General features: G+C 35.8%; 1 protein-coding gene across 1 annotated transcript; it reads left to right on the plus strand.

The window, feature by feature from the left end:
• The first annotated feature begins 984 nt into the window (after positions 1-984).
• Positions 985-18805, plus strand: LOC124544310 (MORN repeat-containing protein 4 homolog). The gene is made up of 4 exons (XM_047122805.1): positions 985-1071; positions 5011-5206; positions 9944-10053; positions 17913-18805. Exons 1-4 carry the CDS (start codon positions 1062-1064, stop codon positions 18065-18067), a joined length of 471 nt encoding a protein of 156 aa, XP_046978761.1. The 5' UTR covers positions 985-1061; the 3' UTR covers positions 18068-18805.
• Positions 18806-20020: the final 1215 nt, after the last annotated feature.

Raw genomic sequence — 20020 nt, forward strand, 5'->3', positions numbered from 1 at the left:
TGTTGTTGTTATCCACAACAGATTATTAATAAATAATAAACCAAGATAAAGTACAAGTAAGATTTATTTGCCGAATTTATTTTCACATGTCACTGGATCCGCTTCGCTGACCATTAAATAAAAATAAGAGAAAATATAAGAATAATAGTTAAAAATAACCTTCAACCTTCTACGGATGATACACCATGATTGATGTGCAGTGAAAAAAAGGATTAATAACATTTTAAACTTGGCGTGGAAATAAAATTCGTCGTTAGGTCGTTAGGATCCCTTCATTAATCGGATAAAGGACACATGTTTTGACTGCAACCCTGATGTAGCTACTATATAGTGTAATATATATTTTATATTAAATAATTTCCAAGCTGTCTTCAAGAATATGGAGGCATGTGTATAAAAACAAACTTACTTACTTTATAAATAAACGAAAATATTTGTTGTTGGCGGATAACAACAGCTGAAATTATTCTGTCTAGACAAATAAAAGATTATCTACCAGAAACTATGTAGCAGTTTCTCTGAGAAATATAACCATTGATGAGAATATAGCATATCCCCCAAGATTAACAAATCAACAGACGGAATGGATCGGATACTGAAATTTCCGAAAAAAAAATTAACAATTATAGTTTCTGTTTCTGTTTCAAGCCCGTCTGGTTACCACGCACTCATCAGATATTCTACTGCAAAACAACAATATTATTGTGTTCCGGTTTGAAGGATGAGTGAGTTAGTGTAGCTACAGGCAAATGGGACGTAACATCTTAGTTCCCAAGCTTAGTGACGAATTGGCGATCTAAGGAACGGTTAATATTTCTTACAGCACCATTGTCTATGAGCGGTGGTGACTACTTACCATCAGGTGGTCAGTGCACTAACCTTATGACATAAAATAAAATATATATATATATATACATCCAAAGTCGCGAAAACAAGTAGTTATTTACTAGTTTAAACACATCGTTCAAATCCGGTCGGACTATCAATAGAATTAAAGTAATTTAATTAGCACAGTGTGAAGGGAAACCTTTCAGTATTTCACTGGGGTTACCTCAATCAACATGGCTGACGGTAAGACATTCATTTAATTTTCTCTAGTAGAATATAATATTCTTACCATTAACTACAGTCATTTAATGAACTAAAAGGAAAGCCTGCACTGAAACAAAGTCAGAACGTTGATTAAAATCACGATATACATTAAATTAAGATATGTGTTGACATGACGTGGAAAAATAGTGTATCCGGCTTAAAATGCAAAAATCTGCCTTTTTGTCTTGTCGATCTATCATGGGTTAGATGTATAAGGTATGTAGGCTAATTAATTTTCAGTGTGCAGGAAATTATTTTAATATTTATATTTACAAATATGGTTAATTGAACGAATGAATTCTAGTATTTTTTCAGTTCTTCCTTAAAGCAAAATGATCCCACTGTTGGGCTAAGGACATTAAATTTTCATTAGTACGCGTTTGTGGCTAAACAAGTTTTTCTACATCGCTGAGCACAGGATTAGGAATACAAGAGTTTGAACACACAATTTGCGGTTAAAATTCTCGACTTCTAACCAATAAATGGTTTATTTTTATACTTAGAGTTAGTTGTATAGAATTGAGATTTATACTGCGTTATTTAATTAAGCTATCGTCGATTAAATTTGTAATGATCTAAAACAATTTTTATTATAAAAATAATAGTAGACGATGCCTTCTTAACTAGAATAACAAAACAGGCACGAACTTAAAATAAATATTTAGGATGTACAAAACCTTCTATATAACGAGGACTATCTCTACGATTTATTTTATATCTAATTTTCTCGTCAATGTATTCTAATACCAAATTTGATACTGATTCTATAAGTCAATACAAAGTTAAATTATTCAATATAAAAACATCGCGTAAGTCTTACGATCAATGGTAAGTGTTTGGAAATGTTTTTAATATATCAATAAGGGTCCCGGTCCTGATGGAATTCCACCGATGTTTATCGCTGCATGCTGCTCTGAATTAGCTCATCCACTGTCAATAATTTTTAATAAGTCTTTAGAGTCTGGAGTTTTTCCATCAGTGTGGAAAGTTGCAAAGGTGGTTTCTGTTTATAAATCAGACGACAAAGAATCTATTTCCAACTACAGACCAATCTCAATTTTATCAACACTGGCAAAAATTTTCGAATCATTAATTTGTCCTTACATCAATAGGCACCTCAAATTATATTTAAGCGATCATCAGCACGGATTTGTCGATTCTCGATCCACCAATTCAAATCTGGTTCGACTCGGGCCATCAAGCTGATGTAATATACACCGACTTCAGTAAGGCCTTTGATAAAGTTCCTCACAACATTTTAATTTCCAAACTACGTGCATACGGGATTTCTGGTTCTTTTCTAAAACGGTTGAGTTCATATCTACAAAACAGACAATTCTTTGTAGTAGTGAATGGTTATGAGTCAAATATACAAAAAATATCTTCAGGTGTTCCTCAAGGTTCCCATTTGGGACCAGTGTTGTTCAATTACTTTATTAATGATCTTCCAAACTGTTTTCTTTTCTCTAACGTCTTTATATTTGCTGATGATTTAAAGTTTGTCAGTGTAATTAAGTCAAATGAAGATTCTATACGTTTACAAAGCGACATCAATAGGCTCATACTATGGTGCAAATACAATGGAATGCACTTAAACTCTAAAAAGTGTCATCATATTAAATTCTCGCGGAAAAAGAAATTGAATGCTTTTGATTACTACATTAACAATGATAAAATAAAGGAAGTAGATCAAATTCGCGACCTCGGTGTGGTATATGATAAAAAATTAACTTTTATACCTCATATGGACACAATAATAAATAAAGGTTCTCGCATGTTAGGGTTTGTTCTAAGAAATTGTAAGATATTTCGCGACAAAAATACTAAAATATTAAATTAAGTGTTAAATGAATTTGCTGTAGCTACTTTTTACTTTTTATGTGTACAAGCGGTGTTTACCTATAATTATATTAGTTGTATATGTATATATTTTAAATGTTTTACGTGTTATATTCAGTGTAAACAACTGTTGGTAAACCTAAATAAAAAAAAATTAAAAAAAAATCTCTCGATTATAAAGGCCTCATGAATTGTGATACTTAGACACTTGAAATGTGTTCAGATGGTATATTTCTGTTGCCACTATAAGAACAAATACTAGAAACCGAATAATATACATGATACAAGAGACATGATTTCTTTGCCATTTTTAAAGATACTAATGTACTGCATATAATGTACTGTTATATTTGTTAATTGAGTTTATAATAGAAATCATATTTCCATTTGAAATATTAATCATAATATATTGAAATTGACATTCAAATCATCAACAATTAATGGCTTTGATTGGAATTAAGCCATTATTACATACCAAATTTATGTGGTTAATTTGACTGTTAAATTAGAAATAGCTGAAAATGGGTCAGCGTTTAGAATTTTATAAAATTTATAGGTAAGATACTTCGAAAAATGAAATTTACAGAAAATAAATAGTATAATATTATTTTATGCTTAATACCAAATCTCTCAATTTCAAAACTGGTTTAACTAAAGGAAATGAAATCACCAGTGACAAAGATTGACTTTTCATAGTGTTATTTGTGTATTATTCAAGTTGACACTTTGATTAGTAACAGAGACCGACTCACTTATTTAAATCGTAACGGTCAATAGAGTTACTAAAGTCAACTTGACGTAACATTAATACAGTAAGATTCCAGATCCACAGCTTTGGAAATCCAAACTTTAGGAGCGTGATCATTTCCAAATGAGTAAACTTCACTGGCTCAAGACAATTGTAACGTTAAGGATAATTTTAACAACCAACGAATTGACATCGTGACAAGACGGACTATTAAAACTGGTTTTTAAGTTGCTTTTTTATATACATCAATAGCCATTTCGGACCTAGTCTTTTCTAAAGTCAAAATATATATCTTCTAGCAATTCTGGTATTAATAAAAGTCTATGATGCGCTGTAAACTTAGAAAAGAAAAGGTGAAAGATTATATGGCAAGGGCAATTTTTGTTATTAGTTCAAAGAATGTGAAAGATCAGTGCTTATTTGTTAACAAAGATTTCATTAGTAGAGTCACCTAAAAACTAGTATTTTAGTTAGCCAATTCCGTTTTTGCCTAGAATGTTGCTGAAGGGTAATCTAGGCTAGTTCAATATAAAGAAATACGCTTGCCGTATCGTCATATCAATCAAACCAAAGCAAGCGTGGACACCGTGCCCTGGAATTCGTTAGGGGTCTATGGGTGATTTAAATTTCAGATTTGCGTCGCGTTCTGTCATAAATGAACACATTACAGACTATATTGAACAATTTGTAACGTGTTTGTATTAAGGTTTCGCCTAGGAGTGTTTAATGTTCATGTTTAAAAGCTATTTCTCATCATAAGGATGTCGTCATTAACCAGATAAAAAATAGATTCTAAATGTTATTTAGAAAGATATCAAAAGTTAAAGATTAGCTTATGAATATGGTGTCATAGTGTTCCTAAATAACTTGAAATTTTGGTACTAGATGTTTGGTGATGATAAGATTGGCATAAATGATGGGTATAGAATTATTAATTAATTACTCTATTTGAGTCGAGATGGCCCACTTATTAGAACGCGTGCATCTTAACCTATGACTGCGGGTTCAAACCCAGGCAAGCACCGCTGATTCATGTGCTTGATTTGTGTTTACAATTCATCTCGTGCTCAGCGGTGAAGGAAAACATCGTGAGGAAATCTGCATGTGTCGGATTTCATAGAAATACTGACACATGTGTATCCCACCAACACGCATTGGAACAGCGTGGTGGAATATGTTCCAAACCTTCTCCTCAAAGAGAGAGGCGACCTTTAGCCCAGCAGTGGGTTTTTACAGGCTGTTGTTGTTGTTGTTGTACTCTATTAGTATATCTATCTATATAGTACATCTAGATGTGTCAGTAATAAAAAAATATTTCCAATTATTTTTAGTTATCGAAGCTGGGATCGCAAAAACAGGCGCGTACAAGTATGAAGATGGAACACGTTATGTTGGGGAGTGGAGTTCCAAGGGTCAGAAACATGGCATGGGTCATCTCGTATTACCTGATGGAACGAGATTTGATGGCGCCCTTGTTAGTGGTGTCTGCTCAGGTCTTGGGGTAATGGCTTTTCCAGATGGGGCCAAGTAAGTAATTTTATTACTTTATTGTTTTTGTATTTTACTATAGAGTTACTAGTAGTATTTTTTTAGATTAAACGCCTGTATAATTAAAGTTTGCAAAATTGCGTCTACACAAATTGTCTTCAAAAAATCTTCAACATCAAATTAAGATTTCGTTGAAATAACGATAGCGTTCATAATAAATTCAATGTCAATAGGTGCTATATTATTAAATAATTATTAAAATATAATTAAAATAATGTATGCTTTATAATTGCTAACATAGATGAAATATTTACACGCTAAATTAAGTGTTAAAACTCTTCTGAACAAGTTGTTACGCAAATTTTTACACTTTTCACAATATTATAAATAAATAATAAGTAAAAATAAAATATACATGAGTGATTTCAGATTTTGTGAAAAAAATACGTTAAAGAAACAATAAAAATATTACTGGAGCAGAAACATTACAATAATTAAAAAATATATATTGTGATTGTATTAACATTATTAATTTATTTTAACAGTCTGTGTGGCAGTTACATGAAATCACTTTTTTATATTCAATCTAATTTATTTAATGTAGAAACATTGCACTTATTTATTGGTCGAAAAAGTAAAAAATGGTTCAGAGAATTCAGCAATTTCGTTTCTGAATTTGTATAATAACAATAAAAAATTTCCACTGGCGCATTTAACGATTACATCAAAATAATCGTAATACTGCATAATGATTACTTATGCCCTTTTTTTACCTTGATTGGTATCCAAAACTCCAAATAGGGCACGTAATATTAAGTCGTCACCGTTTTTAAATCGCCAATACGCCACTCTTGTGAAATAAGATTTTATGTCTCTTTGTACCTGTCTGTCTGTTTGTTTGTTCTTATTTCTGGAACGGCTGGACCGATTTTGATGGGACTTTCACTGACTTATAGGTGGTGTAATAAAGAGTAACTTAGGCTATTTTCATTTTAGAACAATAAGTATTTTGTTAAATTCTAACGAAGAAGCGGGCATAGCTATTAATTTATATAACTATTAAACAATCTTATAATAGAGCAATATAATAATTTTAAGGAAATATCTATAAATTTTCTGTGCCTAGTTTGGCTTTAATTAAATATGTCGTTAAAATTTTAAGTAGCGCGTTTAAATATTAGATAAGTATCTTTATTAATTTTTCAGCATAGTATTTATTTTTAATAGCAGTCAGTTTATTTGCTTATCAAATTATAATTTATTTACTTAATGCTATTACATATTAAACTTTACATATAATTGTACATAATTGTATCATTTCATTTGTGTAATATTCGGTTTTTAATATGATACATAACAAAGAGCATCTGATTTAAATTTAATTGAAACGCTATTACTTATTAATCATCAATTAGCTAAATACCAAAATACTCATTAAATTTTATTATTGCAAATCATTGTTCAAAGCGTTACGATTGGGATAGTCTATCCGTTATTTGACTCAGAATAATATACCGTTTTTGGTAATTAATACTCAATATTTTGTTTTACTTTCATTTGTGATTCCACTTGATTGGCTTTTGGATCGTAATTGCCTGAAGCTAATCTCGGCCTGAGGCTTTGAGGCTTGCCTCACTACACGTATTAACCACCAGTAATTGCAATTAATATGTCATTGTTTTCAGGCTCTACGACTGTTATCGAGTGCCCAGAGCTAGCGCGCACTGGTGATTTTTGTCACGGTGCCTTTAAAGTGTTTGTCTTCAACTTCACGTTTCCAAAGTAGAGTGCGAAAAGAATACTGGGTACTAATTTCTTCCCACGCTTTAATTTTCACGTGAATATCTGAATACTCTTTCAATTTTTTTATCATAAAGAGCTGGTCTCTTTTCCACTTATTCTATTAGAACATCATTATCAATATCGTCTTCACGGATGTTTATGTTTTGAATATATAGTGACGCCATTTTTCGCGCCAAAGTCGGCAGGCAAAATGCAAATGGCGAAAGACTGACGACGAGAGTGACAAACTTGTCGCTATTGCGCGCATTGCTATGAAAAAATGTAAAGACGCTGACAGTTTCGTCACGGGCTTGTTTGCCGGTCGGCGGACACAAATGTCACCCACGTCGTAACATGCGCGCAACTCCATACATATTCACGGACTTGACAAGAGTGATGAAACAGTCACCATGACAAAAATCACCAGTGCGCGCTAGCTCTTATTCTTAGGATGGTCACGATATTTTTCGAGATTCATTTATTAACACTATTTTCACATTCATTTCATCCACCAATCCGTGATTTACAATACATTCCGTATTTTATATCCAAATTTAACCTCTCATTCTCATTATTTCCAAATTAATAATCATTATCACCAAACATTGCCGCCGCATTCGATTTCTTGACATTCTCTTTCTTTCCGGCCAGTATCAGACATTCGGCCAGTATTTATCATGAAAATGTAAAATATTACATTGTAACATATTCCAAAAATAGTCAATCGACATAGCAAAGTAACAGCCTGTAAATTTTCCACAGCTGGGATAAGGCCTCCTCTTCCATTAAGGAGAGGGTTTGGAACATATTCCATCACGCTGTTCTAATGCGGGTTGGTGGAATGCACATATGGCAGAATTTCGATGAAATTAGACACATGCAAGTTTCCTCACGATGTTTTCCTTCACCGTCAAACATGAAATCAATTATAAACACAAATTAAGCACATATCTATAGTCGTGCTTGAGTGGGTTTGAACCCGCAGTCATCGGTTAAGATGCACGCGTTCTAACCACTGGGCCATCTCAGCTCAATCGACATATCATTAACTAAATTATTCTAATAAATTATAGTTATACAGTGTATAAAAAAATAACTCTAACAATATTATGTTTGTTCATTTCATTTATTGCCAATACAAGACATTTGTAGATATTTTAAATTATCATCTATAAAACCACTGCCTCTCTTTTTAATATGTAGCGAATATCTATATTATTTTCATATCAATACTCATAATAAAATAAGAGTGTCTTTTTGTAATATTTAAACAATCAATTTTTACTAAATGCATATTATATTGTTCATATACAAAAATATTTTTTTTGTCAAAGTTTGTCTATCTGCTTGTTCCGACTAATCTCTGAAACGACTGGACTGATTTGATTGAATTTTCACTGGCAGAAAGATGATGTAATAAGGAGTGACTTAGGATACAATAATAACTTTTTGTGAAATACAAACCCACATGAATTCGCGGGCACGGCTGTGACATAATTTTAAAATAAAATCACATTATATTTCGTAAAATAAATTAGCGGTTCGAGACATAAGAGATACGCTGACGTTATAAGGCTTTGAAAATGTCGTTCCATTTACACAAGAAAAGTAGTCGTTAAAGAGTCATTCTAGTAGAGGGTTCAAAGAGTTTTCTCATCGGTGGCTTTTACGTACACAACTTCTTCCTTTATTAGGTTTTGTCTTGAGTTAAGTTATTTCGGTCTTTTTCTCATAACCAGTATATCTTTTTTTGTTCAAATTTTAAAATTCATTTAAGTATATCTATGTATTATATATATTGTGTTGTTAAAGAAATTAGTTAAAGATATTATCACCATGTGAAAAACATCTTAATATTGTCTGCTTTCGAATAATTTTATTTTTATAAATAAATAAATATTGGAAAACATTAAATACATTATTCTGATCCCAATGTAAGTAGCTAAAGAACTTGTGTTATGGAAAATCAGAAACGACGGTACAAATGCCCAGACCCAAGACAACATTTAAAACTAATGAAGTTTTTCTACATCGAATCAGCCGGGAATTGAACTCAGGACCTCAGAGCGGCGTACCCATGAAAACCGGTGTACAAACTACTCGACCACGGAGGTCGTCAAATTATGAATATGAATGAATCGAAAAAAAATTGTCTGATGATAAATAATAATTTGTACTATTTTTTGCCTGCCAGGCGTGATAGGTCTGAATGTGCTTTAGTAAATGATTACAATTTTATACCCTCGATGTATAAAACGAACACCTGTTAACGCTATACTAAACGTTAATTTGTACACCCCTACCATCCTATCTCTCTCCTCTACCCAAGGTTGCCTGGAAGAGATCGCTGTTTTAGCGATAAGGCCGCTTGTTGTACATTTTCCTTTTCTTTGTTTTTGTTTTAATCCTATTATTTTTGTCTATATTAGTTTGCAACAAAGAGTATATATATAAATAAATAAATAAACTATGTTGTTCTAAGCCGGTGCATTAATAGTCACAGCGACAACTCACCTATCGCTGTTTGATGAAAAAAAAAAAACTAAATTAAAGATTTGCTATGTACCTGACTTTTGTTTGTTTCATATTTATTTTATTATTATTATATAGTTTTTAGTATAAGTGTTGGCAACGAATACCGATGTACGGATAAATCCAGTGGAGTTTTTGTTACATCATCGTCGATATAAAAAAAGAATGTATATTCAATGAATAAATAAAATAAATAAATATGACCGACCCAGTAACCCATTTGACCTTCACATTGTATAATATTTAAAATATGTTTTTTCTATAATAAGCTTATATCGAGGCCTTGTCGAGTACAAAATAATTAAAAGAGATGGTTTTTTTCAGCCATCTCGAAATAATTAACAAATCTTCTTTGTATATTCTTATTCAATATTTTTTTACTTAATTTTATGTTTTTTTGGGTGCTTTGCTTGTAGTTTATCACAAAGTCAGATTAGTCATTTGTGTATTTTATTATTACAGATACGAGGGCGAGTTTATGCAGGGCTGGTTTCATGGTCATGGTGTATTCTGGCGAGCGGATGGTATGAAGTTTGAAGGGGAATTCCGAGGAGGACGCGTTTGGGGTCTAGGTTTGTGTATTTAAATAACAAACTGTCAAGATGAAAAGCTAAGTGCTGAGATGGCTCGTGGTTAGAACGCGTGTATCTTAACCGATGATTGCGTGTTTAAACCCAGGCAGGCAGCTCTGAATTTTCATGTGCTTAATTTGTTTTTATAATGCATCTTGTGTTCAACTGTGAAAGAAAACATCGCGAGGAAACATACATGTGAATAATTTCAACGAAGTTCTGCCACATGTGTATCCAGCCCCGCATTGGAGCAGCGTGGTGGAACATATTCTATACTCCCTATACCATATACTCCCCAAAGGGATAGGAGACTTTAGCCCAGAAGTTGCAAAATTTACACGCTGTTGATGATGAGAAATTAATAAGCTTTGAGTAACAACTATTTATAAATATATATTTCTAATTGATCTAGTAACTTATACTATATCCTTAAGTTAAGGCCATTGATACTCCAGTCCAAATAAGTGTAAGATACCTAGGTAAAGCTAAGTTACCTTCAGTCATCGTTGCTGTATTGGAGCTCTCTCTGGTCACCTCGGTTCATTGCATCGGATAATGAGCGCCAGGAAATAGACAATGCACATGTTAGTTGTAGCGTAATAATTATGCAATTGTCTATTCCCTGCTGAGACTCACTGAGATTAATTAAATAATTAATTAATCATATACATAACACCATTATTACCATTATAACCATATTTTCTAATATTTTAGAATTGTTGAGCCGAGATGGTCTAGTGGGTAGAACGCGTGCATCGTAACCGATGATTGCGAGTTCAAAACCGCTGAATATTCATGTGTTTAATTTGTATTTACAATACACCTCGTACACGGCGGTGAAGGAAAACATCGAGAGGAACACAGCATGGGTCTAATTCTATAGAAATTCTGTCATACACATATGGCATATTCATGTTCCATACCTTCTCCTCAAGAGGAGAGGAGGCCTTAGCCCAGAAGTGGGAAATTTTACAGTCTGTTATTGTTGTTGTTGAAGTATTTTAAAACTATATAATTAGATGATGAATATATATTTTAAAGATTATTTTATCGTTTACATACCGTTTTAATTTGCTTCTGTTATATTACAAACAACAACAACAACAGCCTGTAAATTCCCACTGCTGGGATAAAGGCCTCTTCTCCCTTAGAGGAGAAGGTTTGGAACATATTCCACCACGCTGTTTCAATGCGGGTTGGTGGAATACACATGTGGCAGAATTTCTATGAAATTTGTCACATGCAGGTTTCCTCACGATGTTTTCCTTCACCGCCGAGTACGAGATGAATTTTAAAGACAAATTAAGCACATGAATCAGCGGTGCTTGCCTGGGTTTGAACCCGCAATCATTGGTTAAGATGCACGCGTTCTAACCACTGAGCCATCTCGACTCCTCTCGACTGTTATATTAATTTAGATTAAATTATGTGTACTAAAATCGTATCTACTCAAATTATATATTTCGCTTTTCGTAGGTACTTAATTAAGAAACACCTAAATATTTCGACCGGACTGTAGCCCAGGCGAAAATATTTAGATATTTAAAAATATACATTTATTTATTTGAAATAAAAAAATATATATACAAACAGACCCAAATGGAAGTGATGGGCAGTGTTTGGTTAAAATGTAACATAAATGATATAATCACACAATTTCTTACATCATCAATGCTTCACCACCTATGGAACTACGATGTAAGATGAACTGAGTAGCTGCCCATGCGAGCTGCGAGTCTTACCACCAAGTAAACAGTTTACGGTTAATATATTTACTGGTCAAATATAGTCATGGAGAGAACCACTAATGCATCAATGGTAAAAAAACTCAATGAATTGTATATCTATATATATATAATAAAATAACGCATGTTTTTCATTTTTTGTTTTCCTGTCTGTTTGTTCCGGCTAATCTCTGGAATGGTTTGATGGTCACGAGACATTTACTAGCAGAAACCTGATATAATAAGGAGAAATTGGTAACTTAGGCAACACCAATATTTTTTGTCGAATGAAAACGCGGGCAAAGCTAGTTTTCAATAAATGCTAAACCTTCTTCATAATAAACAAAACATTAACTTTCATAACATATGAACTCGAAATATTTTACAGACTGGTTATTAAAAGTATATTATAATTAAAAGGTAAAATTTAAATTAAATTTCGGTTTCGAGATGAGTTACGTACATTTGTACAGATAATTAAAATAAACTCACACTTGTACCATAAGTTGTAATTAATGTGTAGGTGTATAGATTTCGTGTTACTGATTTCGAGCCCTGAGTCGGTGTAAATAAATTCTCATTAAGTCCCTAAGTTTGAATGAGAAAAGCAATAGACTGCACTTTAATAGCGCATACAACTGAGCAATATAATATATGTCTTACGTAGATGCCTTGTTACATTTATGTGATACTTCGAACTATTGATTAAAAAAATCTCAAAGAGTATTATTGTAAATTAAAGGAAAGGATTAAGTCCTTTCCTTTAATTTACAATAATACTCTGCGTTCGAAATGTGCTGTCGGAAAATGCTAGGTATTAAGTGAACAGTGAATCAATCCTGAAGCAGCTAAAGATTAAGACACGTCTCTCCATCATTAATACTCAATGCGTACATTATTTCTTCGGCCATTTGGGTAGGCAGGAGGACAGTCTAGATAAACTTATAATGGTTGGCCACGTGGAGGGGAAGATAGGTAGAGGAAGAGCGCCGTCCCGGTGGAAAGACACAGCAAAGGCGTCTAGAGGATCTAGTGCCCAGGCTTGCCTACGAATGGCACAGAAAAGAAACGACTGGAGGAAGGTGGTGCGAAGTGTACAGGAGAGCCACACGCGTAATGGTGACCTTCAGTAATGAGGAAACGACCAGGAAGAAGAAGAAATTGTTACTTTCAAATAAAAAAAATAGATATTGAATTATCAATTCAATGTTTGCCCAACTGTTTTTGTTTTCGTTAGCTATTGTTTTAAATTCAAAATCATTATCTTTGTAACGCATTATTTAGTGACTAATTAACAGAAGCCTACTTGATTGTAAGGGGGCGCAAATTACATCTTAGCGCCCCAAGCCAACCTCACCTGCCCGTGGTGCATCCTGCCAACTAGCAAACGAGGCTCTGGCGACCGAATGATGGCGGTATAACCATCAAAATAAACGTAGCTAAACACCACAGGCCGATGACGGGCAGCAGCGTCACCGGTGCGAGTAGCTAACGTTCTGCGATCGCCAACACGCCTGCCCAGCGTGGCGATTATGGGCAATATCCTCTATATGCAGCACTCACGATGATGGTAACGGCGGGACGGGGGGTGCTAAGAATCACCGGGCTACGAGAGGCCACCACAACCGACTGACCCTTTTGACGTACAACGGACGCACGCTACGGCTTGACTCGCATCTGGCGCAACTTGAGGTAGAACTTGGGAAAATTAGGTGGCACCTATTAGGGTTATGTGAAGTCCGGAGAGAGGGGGAGGACAACGTAACCCTCGATTCGGGCCACCTAATGTACTTCCGATAGGGAGACCAACAATCCCAAGGTGGCGTTGGGTTTCTGGTAAATAAGTCCCTAGCTGACAACGTTGTGAAAATCTCCAGTGTGTCGAACAGGGTTGCGTACCTCATAATAAAGCTCACCGAGAGGTACAGCCTCAAGGTAGTGCAAGCGTACGCACCGACCTCGACACACTCGGACGATGAAGTGGAAGAATTGTTCGATGATATATCGAGGGCCCTCCACTTCACCACGAAAACCCACTACAACGTTGTCATGGGGGACTTTAACGCTAAAGGGGGAGTACAGAATTGCAGCGAATCGGTAGTAGGACCCCATGGATTTGGAAGTAGGAATCATAGGGGGCAAATGCTTGTCAACTTCCTTGAATGGGAGGGGCTCTTCTTGATGAACTCCTTCTTCAAGAAACAGCCCCAAAGGAAGTGGACGTGGCAAAGCCCCGACACTATGACCAAAAATGAGATAGACTTCATCATGACAGACAAGAGGCACATATTCAGAGACGTCTCTGTGATCAACAGGTTCAATACCGGTAGTGATCACCGACTTGTCCGAGGCTCTCTGAATATCGATTTTAGGGCCGAGCGCGTCCGTCTGATGAAGTCCACGCTCCGACTAAAGCTGCTCCAACCCATTGCGGGATCTGAAACGTTCCAGTCAAACCTGGAGAACCGATTCGCTGCCGTGTAAACCACAACAGACGTAAACCAGACCCTAGAAAATGTAGTTCGAATTCTCAGGGAAGAAGGTACAAGATTTTGTGGCATGCAGCGTAAGGGCAGGAAGTCCAAACTTTCAGAAGAGACCTTAGGGCTATTGAAGAAACGACGTGAAAATCCACCTGTCACTTCGTCAGAGAAGCGGCAACTAAACCGAGAGATCAGCAAGCGCGTACGACACGACCTCCGGTGCTCCAATACTCTTACGATTGAAAGAGCAATCGAGCAGAATCGGGGGTCTAAGGTGTTCGTACAATCTCTTGGAAGGAGCCACCTGACGAAGTTGACCACATCAAGTGGAGAAGTCGTTTCTTCCAAGACGGTAGTTCTTTCGGAAGTAGAGGACTTCTACGGCCAATTATACGCATCGCATGCACCTCGACCTGATCCCGAAAATGAGGATTCTAGAGCTACATTAACACGCCATTTTTCAGAAGACCTGCCTGAAGTCAGTGTTGGCGAAATCGAGATTGCTCTTAAACAGCTTAAAAATGGAAAAGCCCCTGGAGAGGACGGTATTACTATAGAGTTATTAAAAGCAGGAGGTAATCCGGTACTCAAGGAACTCCAAAAGCTTTTTAACTCTGTCCTCTTCGAAGGGAGAACTCCGGGGGCGTGGAGTAGGAGTGTGGTCGTCCTGTTCTTCAAAAAGGGAGACAAAACCCTGCTGAAGAACTATCGTTCCATATCCCTACTGAGTCACGTCTATAAGCTGTTTTCAAGAGTGATCACGAACCGTCTTGCGCGAAGATTCGACGAATTCCAACCCCCAGAACAGGCCGGGTTTCGGACCGGATACGCCACCATAGACCACATCCACACAGTGCGGCAGATTATACAGAAGTCCCAAGAGTATAATCGGCCCCTGTGTCTTGCATTCGTGGACTATGAGAAGGCCTTTGACTCGGTTGAAATCTGGGCTGTTCTGGAGTCCCTGCAGCGTTGCCAAGTGGATTGGCGATATATCCAAGTGATGAGATGTCTCTACGAAGCCGCCACCATGTCCGTCCGACTACAGAATCAGCAAACAAATCCCATACCATTGCATCGAGGAGTGAGACAAGGGGACGTTATTTCCCCCAAATTGTTCATTAATGCAATGGAGGATATGTTCAAGACGCTGAACTGGAAAGGACGTGGCATCAACATCAATGGCGAATACATTTCTCACTTGAGATTCGCAGACGACATCGTCATCGTAGCAGAAACGCTGCAGGACCTACAACAAATGCTGAACGATCTGGCTGATTCTTCTATGCGTATCGGCCTACGGATGAACTTGGATAAAACCAAGGTCATGTTCAATGAACATGTTCTACCGGAACCGATTGCGATACACGGTACCGTCCTCGAAGTTGTTCAAAAATATGTCTACCTTGGGCAGACTCTGCGATTTGGTAGAAACAACCTTGAGGACGAGGTGAATAGAAGAATTCAGCTAGGTTGGGCAGCGTTTGGAAAATTACGTCGAATCTTTACATCGTCGATCCCACAGTGCCTTAAGACGAAAGTCTTCAACCAGTGAGTCCTACCCGTCATGACATACGGAGCCGAAACGTGGACACTCACTTCAAGGCTGGTCCACCAGTTTAAAGTCGCTCAGCGTGCTATGGAAAGGGCTATGCTCGGCGTTTCTCTGCGGGATCGCATCAGAAATGAGGCGATCCGCCAGAGAACCAAAGTCATCGACATAGCCCACCGGATTAGTAAGCTGAAGTGGCAGTGGGCTGGCCATATTTGCCGCAGAACCGATAACCGTTGGGGGAAACGTGTTCTAGAGTGGAGACCGCGTCTCGGCAAACGTAGTGTAGGAAGTCCTCGGGCACGGTGGAGTGACGACTTACGCAAGACGGCTGGCAGGAGCTGGATGCGAGTAGCCCAAGAACGATCTCAGTGGCGTGCAATTGGAGAGGCCTATGACCAGCAGTGGACGGAAATGGGCTGATGGATGGACTACTTGATACAGTGGTACGTTTTTGTGCAAGTTGGGTAGGAACTCATAAGGGTTTGGGTACCGCTCAACAACACTCTTGTCTCTTATCCTCTGCTATGGTTGTCTTAAGGTTATGTGATCCAGCGTCACTCTGTAGTACCTAACTAATATGTTATGTCTTCGAAAGGCTACGAGAAATGACCTATGCCTACTAGAAATAAAAATGTCTATGGTTATAGGTGACAACCAGGTACACAATTTCCAGACCAAATAGTTAAGAAAAAAAAAATGTCTATATATACTATTTTTATCAGACATAAATGAATAGCATTGTCTAATAATGATATTATTAGTCTTTATGCATATAATTTAGCTTGAGAAATCTTCAAAGAGAGCCACTATATTATAAAGTTAATTTCAAAGTGCATAGAACCTAAATTTCAGTCAAAATAATGAGGGAGTCGACTGCACAGCACCGACATAAAGCGTCCTGTAAAGTCATATGTATGTTGCAGGAACCTAGCATTATTAGCTATTCATTGAAACGCCTAGTCACTTTTCACTAAACGATCATTGCCAACCAATCAGTGAGCTGTGTGATATTATTAACTAACCATTCTTCATTCAAACAATTGTTTAATTTGCTTAGACATGTCTGTGTTTTATTTTTCAATCGGCTGACATTACCGAGTCTGTTCACATTTAAACTGTTAAGTGTTTTCATTAGTCTTATTTTTTTATGCCATAGATTTGCGTACGAGCTACCTGATCGTAAGTGGTGACCACCGTCTATACCATTGGCACTATTAGAAATATTAAGCATACCTTACATCGCCAATACGCCACCAACCTTCGAAACTAAGATGGTATGTCCCTTGTGCCGGTAGGTATACTGGCTCACTCACCTTTCAAACCGGAATACAATAATACCAAGTACTGTTGTTTGGCGGTAGAACATCTGATGAGTGGATGGTACCTACCAAGACGGGCTATATAAACCACCTAGTAATAAAATTATTCCTAGAGTATTATTTAAAAAAATGCCGAATAGCTGAGCATCTCTTATAAAGCTATTGAGTTTCCAGATCGTGGAAAAAATATTATTTCCATGAGAGTTCGTTCTACGAACGAAACATGTATTCACAAATGTCATTCTGACGATTGAACGGCGTTATTTTGAAAAGTGGCTAGGCTGTTAATTAAAAGTCTATATTAAACAATTGTCTCCGACATACTAGAGATGAAATTCTTGGGACGGATTTTATTAAAATATGCTTTGTCGAGATCTTATAATTACAGCCATGCGTCTCTTTTATGATCGTGTGTGGAGCTTAGGACTTATCATTTGGAAGAATATGACTATTTTGACTAAAATATGAATCATATTATTTTTTTTACGAAACATTCATTCTATAAATAACGTATTTCATTTTGGATATGAGAAACTACTGATTTCATCATCATCAGCATCATCATCAGTCTATATCTGTCTACTGCTGGACATAGGCCTCTCCAAATGCATGCGGTGGCTCACTTTGGTCTTTCTTAGGCTACTTGCATCCAGGTCCTGCCCATTGACTTAACAATTATTATTTTATATTGTCTTTGAAACGTTTGAAGATTAAAATGTCAACATATGACCTTATATAATTTCATAGACATTTACAGCATAATTATTGCTTGTTACAGGTTTGGTAACATTTAGTGATGGTAGCAACGGATTCCCAAGAAACGAAGGTTACTTCCAGGATTGCAAGATGGTGCGTCGTAAGCGTTGCCCAGAAGTTGTTCAGAGGGCCCAGAAGGTTGCTTATATGGCTCGGGCTCAGTGTCAACAAATGTAACATAATTTTATAATATATATGTGTTATATTATAATAATCAAGTAATTAAATAGTAATAATAATAATACAGGACAAATTTTCTTTTGATTCAAATATTTAAATATATGAGTATAAGTTATAATATATGTATGAGACGTAATATTCTTTGTATTAAAATAAAATGTATATTGATGTGATGCGCTATTGAATTAAAGTTCCATTAATATTTTTAATAAGATATAAATAATTATTGTTCACTATTTACCTGGCACGGGTATAATTAGTGTATATATATAGTTTTAGATTAGAGAACATACATATAATGCTTTTTGTCTACCTTAATATGCTTGTTTTATACATATAAAACTTATTTTTGAATCACTCTGTATACAGGGCCGTCTTTAACCTATCGGGGCCCTAGTCGTATTAGAATAATGGGTGATACTATGACTTTGACAGAGCATTATTTTGTTAGAATAGATAAAGAAAGTTAAACAAGATTATAGATTTATTTTTACTAAAAACTCATGTTTATATTACATTTATTTATTTGATATGAGGGGCCCCTATCGATCGCGTGGCCCTGGGCACTTGCCCAAAGTGCCCAAACAGAAAGAGGGTCTGTATATCAACACAAACCGCATTAAAATCCTTTAGTTACATCGTGTGTATTATATACCACCTAAGTAAAAATTGTATTTAGTTACGAGAACGAAATATGATAAATAAATAAATACATACAAACTAAATATTATTGAATAAGTTATTTCTTTACAAAAAAATAAGCTTCAGTACTAAAACGTATACGAATCGCTTCGAGATTATTTCTTCGCTAATCTGTTTATTATTTAGCACAAGCTTTGTGCATTATCATACTAATATTATGTAAGATAATAGAATCAGCATCACAAAAAATCGGTGAGTTTTATTTAATCAAGCATCCTTGGATAGCATTTAAAAAGAAAATAAGACCTTAAAAAAATCTTCAATTTCAACGAATAATTTAAATAAATTCCTTTTATTTTCGTTTAAGTTCAACGTAATGAATAGATATCATATTCTAATTCAATTGACAATGCTATGAAAATTGTTTAGAAACCTGATGATTTTTAGTCCCCACCGCCCATTGAAATTGGCATTATAAGAAAAATAAGCCATTCCACCTACTTTAGGAGCTAAGATGTTAAGTTTCTTGTGAATATATACACATCAACACCGTCTAGGGATATTTTGTATAAAATTCTTAAACTCAAAAAATCCTAAAATAAATATCCGGTTATAAAATCTTTTGATGAAAGACTATTTTGTAAACCTTCTTGGGCGATTCTAAATTTGAATTTGAAAAAAATAAATAAAAATAAAATTTTTACGCGACATAATGGTAGCAATGGCCGAAGGTTTCGTTTACCTACCGTCATATTAAGATATTTTTTTGTGTCCAATTTAAGTTTTATAACAAGTTACCGATTAATTTCGAGTTAAACCTATTGTGTGCATCATGCAGCGGTGCCATTTAACGAGAGAAGAAATGCTAAGGGCAGGAGGCTTGCTCCAAGCTGGGGCTACTCAACGGAGTATTGCTGAGGAGATTGGAACAAGACAAAACGTCATATCTAGGTTATGGTCACGCTACCGTGCTACTGGTGAAGTGACTGAAAGATATCCAGGTGGGAAGCGCATAACCAATCAACGACAAGACCAATATTTGCAAGTTGCGGCGAAAAGAGAACCAAATGTTACGGCACTTCAATTGGTTCAGAGGCTCTAGCCAGAGGACCAGTTGCTTGTGAGTGACCAAACTGTAAGGAGAAGGCTTCATGAAGCTAACCTTCATGCTCGCAGACCGTTTCGTACTCCAGCACTACGCCGAGGAAATCGTGGACGACGACTAGAGTGGGTTCGTGTAAATTTGCTCTCGGATGATAACCAGTGCTCTGTAGTGCTGTTTACCGACGAGTCCCGGTTCGGTTTCCA

The sequence above is a fragment of the Vanessa cardui genome, chromosome 4 (assembly GCF_905220365.1).
Source record: "Vanessa cardui chromosome 4, ilVanCard2.1, whole genome shotgun sequence".
NCBI lineage: Eukaryota > Metazoa > Arthropoda > Insecta > Lepidoptera > Nymphalidae > Vanessa > Vanessa cardui.